Genomic DNA, 14,387 nt, shown 5'->3' with positions numbered 1-14,387 from the left:
TGAAAACTCTGTGATGTCTGCCATCCTGGAAAGCAGCAGAGTGCATTCTCATTCTCACTTCAGAAAACTTTAAGACATTTCCCATCTTCCTTTTTTCACATTCTTTATTCTTCTTTAACTCAGTATGAGTTTAAAATATTTTACTGTATTGCATTTATTGCTTATGTTCATTTATTTTATACTTATTACTTTTAAATTGTGTGCTTTATTTTGCTCTTAAAATAAAATTGACATTTTCATATACATGATGCATAATTTTTCTCTTGGACTAGAATTTCTAAAAATTGTCCTCACTCTACATTCTCTATTAACTTTTTAAAAAAGTCTGGAGCAGGATTCCACACTTCATATTATTTTCTAGATTATATCTTAGTGATCATATTTTTCTCCTTATATTCAGCTGTATTTTTTCTTATTCTTTTTTAGCTGTATTTTTCATTTTCTTAGCTCTACATGGATAATTAATTGTCCAAGTTCTTCTTAAAGAAACCAATCAAATCACTCCTTGCATGTCCTCCTCTAGGCTAAATTGCATTCCCCACTGGATGTTCTAAGGGTCTTTGGTCATCAGATATCAGGTTGTGATCAGTAGGCAGGATATCAGAGAGCTTGGGATAAGTTAGGTCTCTGAAGGGATCAGTCACCAGATCAGATTGAAGCCCGAGTGAGGTTGAAGCACTCTTGATCTGGACTGAGGATGGTCTTGTAAGTTCCCTTTCAAGATGAAAGTAAAACAAGCTGGAGCTTGAAATCTAATCCTGGCATCCAGAATCCAAGGTTGTTTTCCCTGGAAGTGTTGCAGAGGCTCCCTTGGATGTGTGAATGGTGTCAGGAGAACCTATATTCAGGGACCAAAGAATGAAGAGGGTGTGCAGTTTCTGAGAAGAAAATTGAGGGCAAGGTGTAGATAGGGTACTTGGTCATGTTATAAAAGGAGAGGTGTCCAAATGTATAGTCGAGGGAGATTCTGACCCATCCTGGGGCGGTCTTCGGGAAGAAGAGGCTTGGAGAGGAGGTAATGGCCCAGTACTCATGTCCATAGCAACAAATTGCCCCAAACCATTCTCAGGTGACAGAGACATGACTCCCTCACATTGTCCTTGGCAATACCTGTGACCCTTCCTGTCCTGTCCCCAACTTCCCCTTCTCACCACCACCTCCTTGATATGAGCCCCTCCTGGCCTGGAACATTAAGCGAGCCTTCAATCTCTGTGGGACGTCTGGTTGTATGAATGTCCATGGGTCACGTGCTTGTTTCCCTTAGAAAGGATCAGGTCTGGGTGAGCTGTGTTTAGATCCAGTGTCACATTCACTGCAGAGAAAGAAAATTCATTCTGATAATAATCAATATGGTGGAAGTATTGAAAAATATTAATTTCATGATATTAACAACCAAACAGGCAAATAACAGTTACAATTACACAAGAAATTTAAAGTGAAAGAACTTTCTAGGGCGCTCAGAACAGCCTTTCTATCAATAAGTAGGAAGTCTTTCATCGGCAGAACAGGAGCCACTAAAAGCAAGTCACCAAATTGTGAACGGTCTCAGTGAGATGCTCACGCCCACCTAACCCCAGGGAAGTCTCGGCTTTCAGCCTTGAAAGCAAGGATGGCTGTGCCACTTTTTTTCTTCCTCTCCCTTAACTAGGTTTCTTGGGAACGTGCAGTAGGGGATCAAATTACTGTCTTTTAATCCTTTTGCTTCTATAACCATTGTAAACACTGATCTGATCAGGCACAGGTCCTCAATTGCATGACTGTAAGTCGTGGACTCTCATGTTTCATTAATTATTGAATGTTCACTGAATGACTGTCCTATGTGACTGCTGAAAAGAGAGGCTAGGGAAGGCGCTCAGCAAGGTTCCCACCACACGTGTTCTCCACACCGTTTCTCTTCACCTAACTTACCTTTTTCTGCAGCTCTTCCTCCTGACCAGGCCTATAGCCACTGCAAGAAGCAATCCCAAAATAAGCAGTATCTTCCAAGCAAAAGTCATCCTGGACTCTAAAATGAAAACCCCAAAACCCCATTAAATCATGAAAATGGAAAAATTGCAAGATTGTCCATTTTATCTGAAAAGTTCCTGAACTGGAAAGAAGGGTGAGAGAACTGGGCTTCTCAGGGAGGAAGCTGGTCTGCTTCTCCCTGCTCTGCAGAGACTGAGGAGAGACTCAAAGCTCATGCTAGCTTTATTGTTTGCTTCTCACAGAAACTCACAAACTTACACACGCACACACACACACACACACACACACACATTTTTCCCCCTTTCTTTCCAGTTGTATCACCACAATCACTGGAATAATGAGGGTGGCGTAGACTAAAATTACCCAGTCCACAGTTCACACTAAGGAAAGTTAGTTTCTAATCCAGAAGAAAACAAAATGATGTCATTGTTTTCACATCAGAAGAAAAGAGCTTGTAGATACAATGTCGATGGAGTTAATTCTTAGACTTTAGTATGTGACAGTATAACCCTAGGGCTTCAGTTTGGGACGTCAGGGAGAAACCCAGAAGAGTAGATTCCCTAGGTGTCCTGAAGACCAGCTTTGCAGGAAACTTCATCAGAGAGATGAACATAAAAATGAGAAAACAGAAGAGCAATACAGCAAGTAAGTCTGGGCTGGTCTTCATATTTATTTCCCACAGATGAGAGGAACACATGGAAATACCAACCTGAGAGAGAAAACGTTGCCATTTTCTCCTCCCCAACAAGGGGGTTGCTGATGGAGCAGGTCACATTCACAACAGAGCTGTTTGTGACCAACAGAAATGCCTCCACATGGAACAGTCCATGGCTGTCTTGAGTCAGGACCTCTGAAGATGATGGGATAGCCTTTCCTTCCATGTCTCTCCACTGCACATGGGGCTGTGGGAACCACCCTTCTGAAGTGCACATGAACTGTATTTCTCCATTTTTCAGTCCCTCCATGGTGATCAGTGGGGAAGAACCCAGTCCTACAGAATAAAGACACAAAACCTAGAGTCTCTGCCAATGGCTGTATGGTCGGTGACTTCCCTGAGAGGAAAGGCGATTCAGAAGCTCGGGAAAGAGAGCAAAACTTGTGGGGGAAATTATACTCCGCTTAGGGATAAGACTAGCTGGAATTATTTCTTGGTTTGTGTTGTTTGCTTATTTTTATTTATTTATATTTTGTATTTCTAAAATCATTGAGGGACAGATTAAAGAATACAATAAATCTCAAATTCAATCTTTTTTCTTCTATACCTGAGAACAAAATAGCTTTGACCATGGCATGGATCACAGGGCCAGGAAGTGAGCAAGGAAGCGAGTAACAGAATGGGCTTAAAGATCAAAATCTTATAAACATGTATGTCCAATGGTAGAAAATGATGAAGTCCATTTAAGTTCACACAATGTACTCCTGTAGATATTTCCTAAATATGTTTATTAATTTAGACACAAAATCAATGGGGGAAACAAATAGCATATGCAAGATGTTGATCTATGATTTCAATGGCATTTGCTAGCTTGGAAAAATCAATTCTCACTCACAGATGTAGACAGTGGGAAATTATGATGAAGGGAGCAATTTTGTCTTTTCTCAATCCTGCCAATTCTGTCAGTATTTATTATTTTTGTTTATACGTGGATCTAGTTTAGTCTTCAAATCATTACATTTCTTAGAAACTACACATTTCCCATAATTTCTATAACAGTTTGTGAAATAATGAGCTCTGAGTAAAGTTATAGAGTAAAATTCTCAAATTTTGCTAAATGTATGGTCACTTTATGGAGATCGTTGGAAGGATACAAATTCTATACCCAAAGAATTAAATTTGATCCATGTGAGTTCATAGACTTTAAGTATATACAACAGTTCTTGCACATTTGAGGGTTCAATATAAATTTGATGACTGAATGGACATTAAGAAAATTTCAGGTTCCAGGAAAATTTTCCAGGAGCTAGCATGTTTAAACAGTTGGAACAAATGTTGAATCCAAAACATCCCTCTAGAATTCTTACCTACTACCTTCAGATCCAAACTGGCTTCCTGGTAGACACCATCTTTTTCAAAAAGGCAGCGGTACTGCCCATCGTCTGAAGTTCTGGCATTGTGTATCTGCAGGGTCAGTGTCCCCTCGTCAATGGCATCAGTCACCAGTGCTGTCCTCCCTCTGTACTCTGCCATCTGCTCTCCAGCCACATGGTCTCCATCCATATACACGTAAACAGCAGGATAACGGTGGGATCGGACCCACCTCACTTCCATGCTCTGTGCATTAGCCTTCGGGGACAGGTAACAGGTTAATTGTATGTCTTCTCCCACTCTGACGAGAATGGGCTGGGAAGGTCCAATCACTTTTAAGGAAGCTATTAAATACAACAGACAAAAAACAACGAAAGACTCAAAATGGAGCAAATTGTGTCATCAGCAAGAATATCTCGAATGGGGTTTAAGAACCCAAGGCATCCCAGGGGAGCTCTGAAGCTCAGGTCACACTTTGGAGAGGGGGAAGTTTGATGTAATCAACGTAGAGGTTGTTCTAAGGCAGAACCATCCCACCATGTGTGTCAGTCTGAAAAAAATCACTAACGGAAACCTCAACTGCCCCTAACTATAATTTTATTCAGATTACATTCCAATAAAATAATTTTGCAATTAAAACTCCTGGAATAAAATTAATATTTGTCACTTCAAATCTGCATGACCTTAAACAACTTCTTAATTGGTGTATTCCTCAGTTTCTTAAACTATAAGGCAAAAATACCATTATCAAAATCATAAGATTGTTGTGGAGTTAAAATAATCTATACAAAGCTCTTGGATGACCATGCAGTGTTTGTGGAGGCGTAGACTGTGAGACCAGAGGGCTATGGAGCACACCCCACCCTCTGCCTTGATAATGGGGAGCGGGTGAAAATGAGTCTCAGGTGGATTTTTAATCAGAAATGTGAAGAAACATTATAATATCTTACAAGTCTGATCAACCATCATATTTTAGTTCCCCAAGGTCCCACATACATAGGGCTCTAAACACACAGGAGGCTCAATGTCCTCAGACGATTTTAAGAAAAATAAGATCAAGAACTGGGGAGGTTGGTCAAATACAAAATGAAAAAAATGATGAATGCACAAAAGGAATCTACTCTTCCCATTGCTGAGAAGTTTTTCTGACAGCTTTCCTGAATCCACTTCTGGTTCTCATTAAGCCCTCGCCAAACCAGTTTTGTTCTATTCTAAATTGAGAGTCATCCTTTTCCATCAAGTGGCAGGAATGATTTCACATATGCTATGATCATTTACAACAGAAAAAAATTTGTGTATTGTCTGGATGGGAGTCAATGACCAAAGGCAAAATGTCCTCACTATGCAATTATTCAAAATCTACTAGGTATTTCTCCGGGGAAAAAAATGCTGTCAACATAACTCTAATTTTCAGATTATTCCCTTATATTCTAGCTGAAATTTGACTTCTAGTCCTTTCTAGCATTTTGTTTTCTTTGTCCTTCAATTTTACCTAAAACAATATTATCTCCATTCCATATGTATCTGTTAAAATCTGAAAAGAAATATAAAAGTCAGGAAAAAATGCCCTAGGGAACAGTTTGCTGCTTTTTCTCCATGTATCTTACAGTAAATTACTTAGCAAAACAGACTGTTAGGAAAACATCTCTATTACTGACATGAGGACTTTTTCCCCTATTCATGGCCCGTGGTACATATCACACTAAATTACCCTGCCAGGCATGGTTAATTAAGAGTTAAAATTGATTTTAATGGAGACTAAAAGAAGCAAAATATAAGTTTGGAGATTTAATTAATTAGGTGCATTATAGATATATGAAACTCCCATTTTTTCCAGAATCCAAGCGAAAATAAAGTTTAAAGTATTGGGTAAAAACCATGCATTCCTATTCATTAATAATTAATGTTCTGTTCTACTCAAGAGCTCTTTCAGAGCAACTCTGTATAATCTCCTTTTTCTACAGTTTTGCACACAGCCTTATACACAATCTGTGCTCACATTTATTTTTTTATTTTTGAGTATTGAATGTCTGTTCCTTAAATGCCTTCTGAATGTCGACTGAGAAATTAAATCCTTTCGGGAGTGTGAAGTACACTGACTTATACACTAATTCCTTGAAACCTGATAATCTCATCATATCATATAATCCTCCTTCAATCAGCATATTCAATTAAGTGGGCTACCTCATTCCCCAAATATGATAAATTATATTATGTTATGTATATTAGATTTTGTTATGTATATTATATATTACAATACTTACATTATATTACATTAAATCATATCTAGACTCTTAGAACCTGACAGTACATTAGAGATTAAATTCAACATGTTCATTTTAAAGATGAGAAAAATAGGGACCAATGATTTACTTGAATAAGTAAGAACTTGCACTCTTAAGTCAGATATAGATTAGAAAGCAAACATCACAATTTCTTTGTGGGTTTTGGCAAACACATATGTCTCTAAGATTGTTTCCCAACTGTAGAATTATGATAAATCTATTCACCTTTATAATTATCATAAGAAAAAAATGTTCCTGTAAGCACTTAGCATAGTGCTGAACATATAATTAATATTTCAAAGAACTAGTCATTATTTTTATAAACCAGTAACATTATTTGCCAGAGTGGAAACTGGGATTTCAGTCCCAGGATTTCCATAGAGAACTCCGTTTGCTAGAAGCCCTTTGTGGTGGGTCTTGGCCTCTGAGTTCTGGTTCACGAGAATAACACAGAGGGGGCTGTGAAGCTCTCATCTCCCCAATCAACAGAACACCCTCAAAGCTCCTGAGGACACAGCCCTCCTCCCCCATCTGACAGGGAGTAAAGGGAAGCTCTGTCTTTTCACTTGTTTTATTGTGGTCCCCGAAGGTCAGCACACAGCAGGAACTACGTGACATCAGATTGTATTTTGTGTGCTGGGTCTCCAATGAACATATCAAGTTGGTTCAGATACCTCTTCACCTAAAATCTTCCTAATGGACAGAGACTTGTGTCAACCTGCCCTTGGCTTTCTCGTCTGTAACAAACAAGCTCTGCTGGTTAAGGCTTCTGTCTGATCACGAGCAGGTGCCACTGAGACAGAAGGGGTCCGACTTGGAAGGTAAGGCTCACAGGTGTGCTGCTCTCTTCAGATTATGGAGCTACCTTTGAACTTCCTGAGGCCCTTCCCTTTATCTTTATGGTCCAACGGGGTAGAAAGTGTCATACTAGACTCTGGCTGATATTGGGATGTGTCTGCGACCTTGATTTTCCTCAAAAAACTACTACCTGGGCTGAAAAGTGTGCTTAAGGCACACTCACGCACACATGCACACTCCTGTAACAGGTGACTTGAGGGACAGCAGGGTGTAGATGGAAGAGAAAATGAGTGTTACAAGTTCATATGCATCTGGGCAGGGAGCAGGCTGGTTGTCATGGGCTGGGAGAAGAGGTCACAGAAAGGAGGAAGGAGGTAAAGAGGTAAAGGAGAAATCGAAAGTTTCAACTATCAGTTGGTTATTTTTTAAACCACTTACATTAGGTTCAGTAAAATAATACCTGCAGTACAACAATTAAGTTTAAAAAAAAAGCAAAAAACAAAACAACAACAATAACGAAAAAAAAAAAAACCCAGGAAAATTGTCAGCCCAGGCAGCACTGGGTCATCTGTGAAAGTAACCGCCCAATAGTGGTGAGGTTGGCACCTCCTGGTGCAGGTGCAGAAACCATAGCAGAGCCAGGGGGTGGAGGTGGTGGGTGGTCACCTCCAGTTGTCATGATGACATTGCCCTCATTCACACTGGAAGTGTTTTAAAAGTTCCCCCAGAGCCCCACCAGAGCTCCTGTGCCGTCCCCTACCCACTCTGAGGCAGTTCCCTTTCCTTCCGCCCAGTAGGGCAAAAATTATATCTGTGCCCCTTACTGGGCTCATCTGAGGCTCACTGGAGTTGCCGTGAACACTGAAACAGGCAGGTGACACTGAACCTGAGTCTTGGCCAAGTCAGGCCTCAGGTCTCCTGAGGATCACGGGGTGTCGCGGTAGCCCGGCTCGCGTGGTCCAGGGAGCCGGCCTCCCCCTGGTGGTCTACACTCGTGCTTGCCGCCTGCTCTACTTACCGAGCTCAGTCTGGACTTTCTCTGGAAAAAGAATGAGAAGACTATATTAAGCAATTTGTTCTACGGGAAAGGAGATAATATATTAAAAAAAATAAAAGCAAGTCCTAGATTTTTATTGGAAAGCTTGACTCATAAAAAAGAATATAATAAATGCAGAAAAATATTAATTCTTTTCCATGGATCACCTGTTAGTCCACCTGTTTTTCCTTTTGTCTGCACATCAAAAATGCTCTTGGTTCTATCACCCCATAATTCTGTTTGTTTCTGCTATTTAACGTATTCATATTTAATTATGTCATAAAAATAATACATATTCTTTTCATCAATTCACAGAAAGTATAAAAATTATGGACATAGACAATTATCATCTATAATTCCAAACTGAGAGATAAAACACACATATATATATGTTTTGCAAATATATATAGAGTGCCAAAAACTGTATACACATTTTAAGAAAGGAAAACTGTATTAAATTGTAATACTCAATATATACCGATAACAAAAGGTGAATACAAGTCACATTTGACTTCTGATCAAAGTGGTTACCATCAGTGTCCAGACACTTCTGATGACGGCGAACTAGTGCTTGAGCAACATTGACCAGTGTCCACATATATACATTTTTTTGGCACCCCTCATATATATATATATATATATATATATATATATATATATATATATATATATATCTATCTACACATATATATACACATAGGCTCATTGTAATATTAATGTATAACACTTAATTTTTTCTATATCCACTTATAATAATGAGGATAACTATATATTTATATCCTTATATCTAAATATAGAAGGTGTCCTAAACATCTTGGTGCAGTTGTAAGTTATTTAAAGCCAAACATGTTTACATGATTAGAAATGTGTATAGAGAGATAGATAGGTAGATAGATACATGATCGATAAATAAATAGATGTAATCTTTATCATTAAATAGTCCAACATGAGGAGTTTTTCAATCATTAAAATTATTTGAAAATATCATTTTTAATCAATGCTATAATTTATAGTAACATTAGACACTTAACACTTTACTGTTGTACTGGCTGTTGTTTTTGTTGCTATTTATCTATGAAACTGTAATTAAAATGCTATTATGTAAATAGTTTTTGCCATCTTTGATTATCTTCATATGATAGGTTCCTGGAAGTAATCAGCACAGTACAGCATAGGAAAATATTTCCGTTGAAAGAATATAGTTGTATTTTCTTTACAACGTGATGCATACTTATGATTAAAGAACCTTGAAGTTGAAAATAACTGGACTACCATTAACAATAACTATTCAATTAAAATGTAGTATATATTTTTTTCAGTCATAGATATTTTATAGCTTTTAATACATATTTAAATGTTAGATATTTTTCCTTTTTTCTGGAAATTCTTTTCAATTAAAGTATAGTTGATATATTATATTAGTTTCAGGTGTACAATATAGTGATTCGACATTTATGTACCTGACGAAGTGATCACCATGAGAAGTCTAGTGACCCTCTTTCACTGTACAAAGTTATTGCAATATTGTTGACTGTATTCCCTATGCTGTACACTACACCTCCATGACTTATTTATGTTATAACTATAAGTTTCCACCTTTTAATCCCCTTCACCTTTTTTGTCCATCCCAGGCATCACTCAGCCCTCTGGCACTTATCAATTTGTTCCCTGTATCTATGAGTCTTTTTATTTTATTTTGTTTATTCATTTGTTTAGCTTAGATTCCACATATAAGTGAAATGGTACAGTATTTGTCTTTCTCTGACTTATTTGGCTTAGTATAACACCTTCTTGGTCCATCCATGTTGTTGCAGGTATTTTTTTTTTTTGATTAAAAAAATGTTAGGTGCTATGGAACAGTCCTGGAAGCTTTCCTGCTAACCTGAACGTCTTGGTCCTAGAGGCAGGCGCTCACCTGGGATGGAGATGACTGACCCCTTCTCCTCAGTGAGGGTGGGGTTGTGGATGAAGCAGGACACAGTCTCTGCAGAGGCATTTCTGACCATAAGTGTGGCTTCCACGTAGAACAGGCCATCTTCATCTTGGACTTGATACTCAGAGACAGTCAGCAGCTTCTCTCCCATGATGTCTTCCCAATAGACTTGGGGCTCTGGGAACCAGCCTTTTGCAGTGCATACAAGCTGGACTCCGCTTTCCACAGATCCCTCCATGTGGATGTGAGGGGCAGCCCCCAGACCTGTGGAGGGAAGACATAGGCCTGAGTCTGCAGCCCCTGGAGACTGACCCTAGTGACATTGCTCATGGAGAGAGGGCAGGAGTTCATGGGTCTGGGGAGCAAAAACCATTCCAAAGTCTTCTTCCCATTCAAATTGGAGTTCACATACACTGTATTTGTTCCCCTGTCTGGATCTTTAAATTTTAGTACATGAGCAGTGTTTTTCTTTAGATTCAGACAAGAGAATAAGAGCGAAGGACATAATGACATTTTTTTTTATGTCTCTAGTACTGTAAACAAAGATGTGTTATAATTTATTCATGAACTCCCCCATCCCACAAACTCTGCCTTTTTCATCTTAATACTAATATACATTGTCTGACATTTTGGATGACATCTTGAATCCAATTTAAATAGATTACATGCTTAATGTAAAGTCAGAAATCTCCTTCATGGGGACTATTCTTCCCATTGTTTTTGTTGGTGGTTGTGTCTTGGGGTGTAAGTAGATCACCTGGGGCATATAAAATGGGAAACTCCATGAGGAAATTCTGTATCTAAATATTCCATTCAACGGGAAAATATTTTTGAGACATCCTACTTTTATATAATCATGAAATTCTTTCTCTATTCAACATAACTGTCAAACTCAAACAAAAGGGACTATATTTTCCCTAAATGGTAATTGTGTCTCTGTCACTTGCTGGGGAACAGAGACCCACTCCCTTCACCTAGAGCCTTAGAAAATGTGTGGCTTATTTTCAAATGTCCCTGAACAGAAATGCCTTAGTATGTGCCCTCCCATCTCCACATCTCAGAAACACAAGGATTCTTTCATCCATCTTGAATCACCTTGAACATAACAAACAACAAAAATATTCATAGTTATGTGTGTTAATAAAAAAGGTGTTAGAAAACAGCCTCATAGGGACATAGAAAGGAAGCCGTATCAGCCAAAGCCGTTATCATCTCCAGAGAACTATTTCCCTGATAAGGTAAATGGATTTGCTTGATTTTCTCTATAGCACGTGGAGGAGTTATTCCTGCCAGGAAACCATACGATAGTTTATTTTTCAGATATTTGTTCTCCCTTAAGATAGATCCTTTCTTCAATGATCCCCTTCTTCCCAACTCTTCCTATTTTGCTAATACAAATCATCATGCAGGGCCTTGCCATTCACAATATGTCCAAACCACCTGTAGGCCCTCAGTTCACTGAACACAGTTCAAGATAACCTCTGTAAAAGCACAACACTCTTACTTTCTTCGTCTCACCACTAGCTTTCTAACTGGAGGCACTGCACGAGGTGTTTATGTCAGTTACTGTTGTTGGGTAGAGAACAAGCAACTCCCCTGAGACACGGATGCTGGGCAGTCAGCTAGGCTCACTCATTCGTAACTGACTGGCCCTTGCATTCCAGCCTATGTGGCATAAATTTGTGTCTCAGCAAAATTGCTAATGACCACATGTCATGGTTTTCAAATAATTGTCAAGAATAGTCAAAACTATGTAAGTTAAATTTGAGGATATTGCTTATGTGAGCTTGCTTTGAGGACTTCAGAACTGCTTGCTTTCAAATGAATCAGAATGAGGACCGGGCATTAAGAATTGCCTTGATGACTAAAGGGAGTTCTTCAACCTGCTATTAGCTTACCGCAAATTTACTTCTCCCTTTGAGACCCTATGTCTTCTCCCAGATATTTACCTGCTACTCTGAGCAGCAAACTTGTTTCTCCGCAATAGTTCCCCTCTTGGAAACGGCACCAGTATTGCCCATTATCAGAAGGTTGGATGTTGTACATCTTCAGAGCCACACCTCCCTTGGCAATGTCGTCCTCTATCCACTCTACTCGGCCTCTGTAGTCCTCCATCTGCTGCTCGGTCACCTCAGCTCCATCCCGGCGTGCAAGCAGCACGTGTGTGCCGGCCTCCAAGCGGTACCAGCTCACGTCCATGTGCATGGCGGCCCTCTTGGGGAGCAGCTGACAGCTTAGCAGGGCGTCTTCCCCGACCCTGGCCAGGATAGGATGGGCAGGACCAATCACTCTGAAGTCATCTACAAAAGTGAGTGAAAAAGAGGAGGCAGGAAATGCCAAATGGAAGATTACTATGCTTGCTTTTGAATGCCCTCCCTATCCAAATGGAGGCAGCCGGAGGAGGGAGGTCTTTATTTTCAATGTTTTAGAGAGGCCCAGCATGATGATTGCACATTTGGCTGTTACAGAGACAATTTTGTGTGCTGAAAATAACATGCAGTTCAAAAATGTGAGTGTCAGTGCTGAAACTGTTACCAGCTGTGTAATTTGGGGGACAAATCTGTTATTTCATGAGATTTGAGATTTGGATTCTCAATTTCTTCATCTTTAAGATACTAAAACCATCATTTTTGGGTTGTTTTTATTCTCAAATAAGTTAATGTATAAATCCATTTTGTAATTGGAAAATTTATTAGTGATTTATATTTTATAGTGATTTCACTTTATATTGTTAGTGACTGACTTTATAATCACTTTTCTTAAAACTAAAGTAATACATTTACTCAATAGATTTCTCAACTTTTCAGGATTGCTCTTGTCCGAGGTAAAATGATGGAGCTTTCTATTTCTTTCCTTTTCTTTTTCTTTTTTGTCTGGAGCAAGCAAGATTCCAGTTACCGCAGTTATTATACAATGAAGTTTTTACAAGGATGTCTTGTGGTGGGTTGAGGGCAGTGATTTGTCTAGAGATTTTGAGCCTTCCGGTAAAATTTTGACTTCTTTGTTGTTATCTGCAAATTTAAGACATGTTTAATAATTCTACTTGGTGTTGTGTTTACTGTGTTTTCATACGTGGTGTAGATTGTGTCTTTCTCATCGTACAATGCCCCAGGGCCACCTGCACTTTCTCTGTGCAAATTCAATCCTCCTCAGAAGAAACCTCGCCTTGCTTAGCTGGTGCTCAATAGGTGCTGCTCAGAAGGTTCCTTGGAACTTAAGTGGAGATCTGCTTGTATTCCTCACTGATGGAGTATAAATACAAAGCCAGTACAGCTGTCATACTGTCAGCTGACTGCTGTTACAGGCTGGGAAAGTGTGTTGCATAGAGGGGAGCACGGCCTCGCACGTCACACAGCTCCGGCAGCACTGGGTCTGGAGCCTGGGCCTTCCCATGTCCTGTCCAGGGCGTTCCCCACTTCGCTGTGCTGCATGTTCCTTAGGACTCTGATATTATCCACTGACACTGAATTTTCATAATCCTTTTCCAAGGTACAATATTTTGACCAACAAAATTCAGCTACTGAGATTTCTATGTCCATTTCTTGGAAGTCCCTCTTCCTAGTTTCTTATTTCCAAGTATTTTTTATGCTATTTAGTTTACGGTACAAAGCAGCCAGTTTTCTAGCCTCCAGAGTGCTGTCCTGAATGTACGCAGGAGATCAGCTGCGTCACGTAACGTGTCCCACATGGTGATTCAAGTGCTTTCCATGTACAACCTCTCTTAACCTGAAAGCCTGTGCTAGCCCCTGAGATGTAAGCATGCCATTATTCTTATCACAAAGATGAGGAAACTAAGGCAGGAGATCGTCAAGTAACTGTCCAAAGGTGACACAGCTGGAGGGGCCCTTTTTGCAACACAGATGCTTTGGTCCTTGGACCCCCGCCCTTAATATTGTACTAGCCCTTTTGAATTTGGACCTCTGCATCTGGGCCAGATCTCTTGGACATTGGGACAGTCAAGGGAGGAAGGGCATCCTACCTGACTGCTTCATGGTGAGCAGCACAAAGACGAAGGAGGCGACTGCACCAGACAGACTGTAGCCTGGAAAATCCACCATCCTCCCTGGAGCAAACACAGGAGAAAACGTGACCATACCTAAATGAGGCTGCCAGACCTCAAGCACACTCCATGGTGTCCAGGGGTCCTGTGGTCAGAACGAGGAATCAACACCTCCACAATCAAAACACAAAATAGACCCGGCGCCATTTCCCAGTGGTTATAGAGCATTTCTGACCCCTTACCGAATGTATTGTAGTTTAAACTATGTTTTAGGCCTGAAGGAAGATTTCTGATTGATATAAAAAGCTCACCTGAGCTAAAGGGACAATAATATTTACATT

General features: G+C 39.7%; 1 protein-coding gene across 1 annotated transcript; it reads right to left on the bottom strand.

Moving 5' to 3' along the window:
• Positions 1-1,260: 1,260 nt before the first annotated feature.
• On the bottom strand, positions 1,261-14,104 carry BTNL2 (butyrophilin like 2; the record flags this gene model as incomplete). The annotated part of the gene is made up of 8 exons (XM_081043783.1): positions 1,261-1,312; positions 1,909-2,005; positions 2,678-2,959; positions 3,991-4,338; positions 8,096-8,116; positions 10,029-10,310; positions 11,996-12,346; positions 14,026-14,104. 8 exons carry the CDS (start codon positions 14,102-14,104, stop codon positions 1,261-1,263), a joined length of 1,512 nt encoding a protein of 503 aa, XP_080899909.1.
• Between the last annotated feature and the right edge of the window lie 283 nt (positions 14,105-14,387).

This window comes from Rhinolophus hipposideros, assembly GCF_964194185.1.
Source record: "Rhinolophus hipposideros genome assembly, chromosome: 3".
NCBI classification, from domain to species: Eukaryota; Metazoa; Chordata; class Mammalia; order Chiroptera; family Rhinolophidae; genus Rhinolophus; species Rhinolophus hipposideros.
This window is presented reverse-complemented; position numbering and strand designations above follow the sequence as displayed.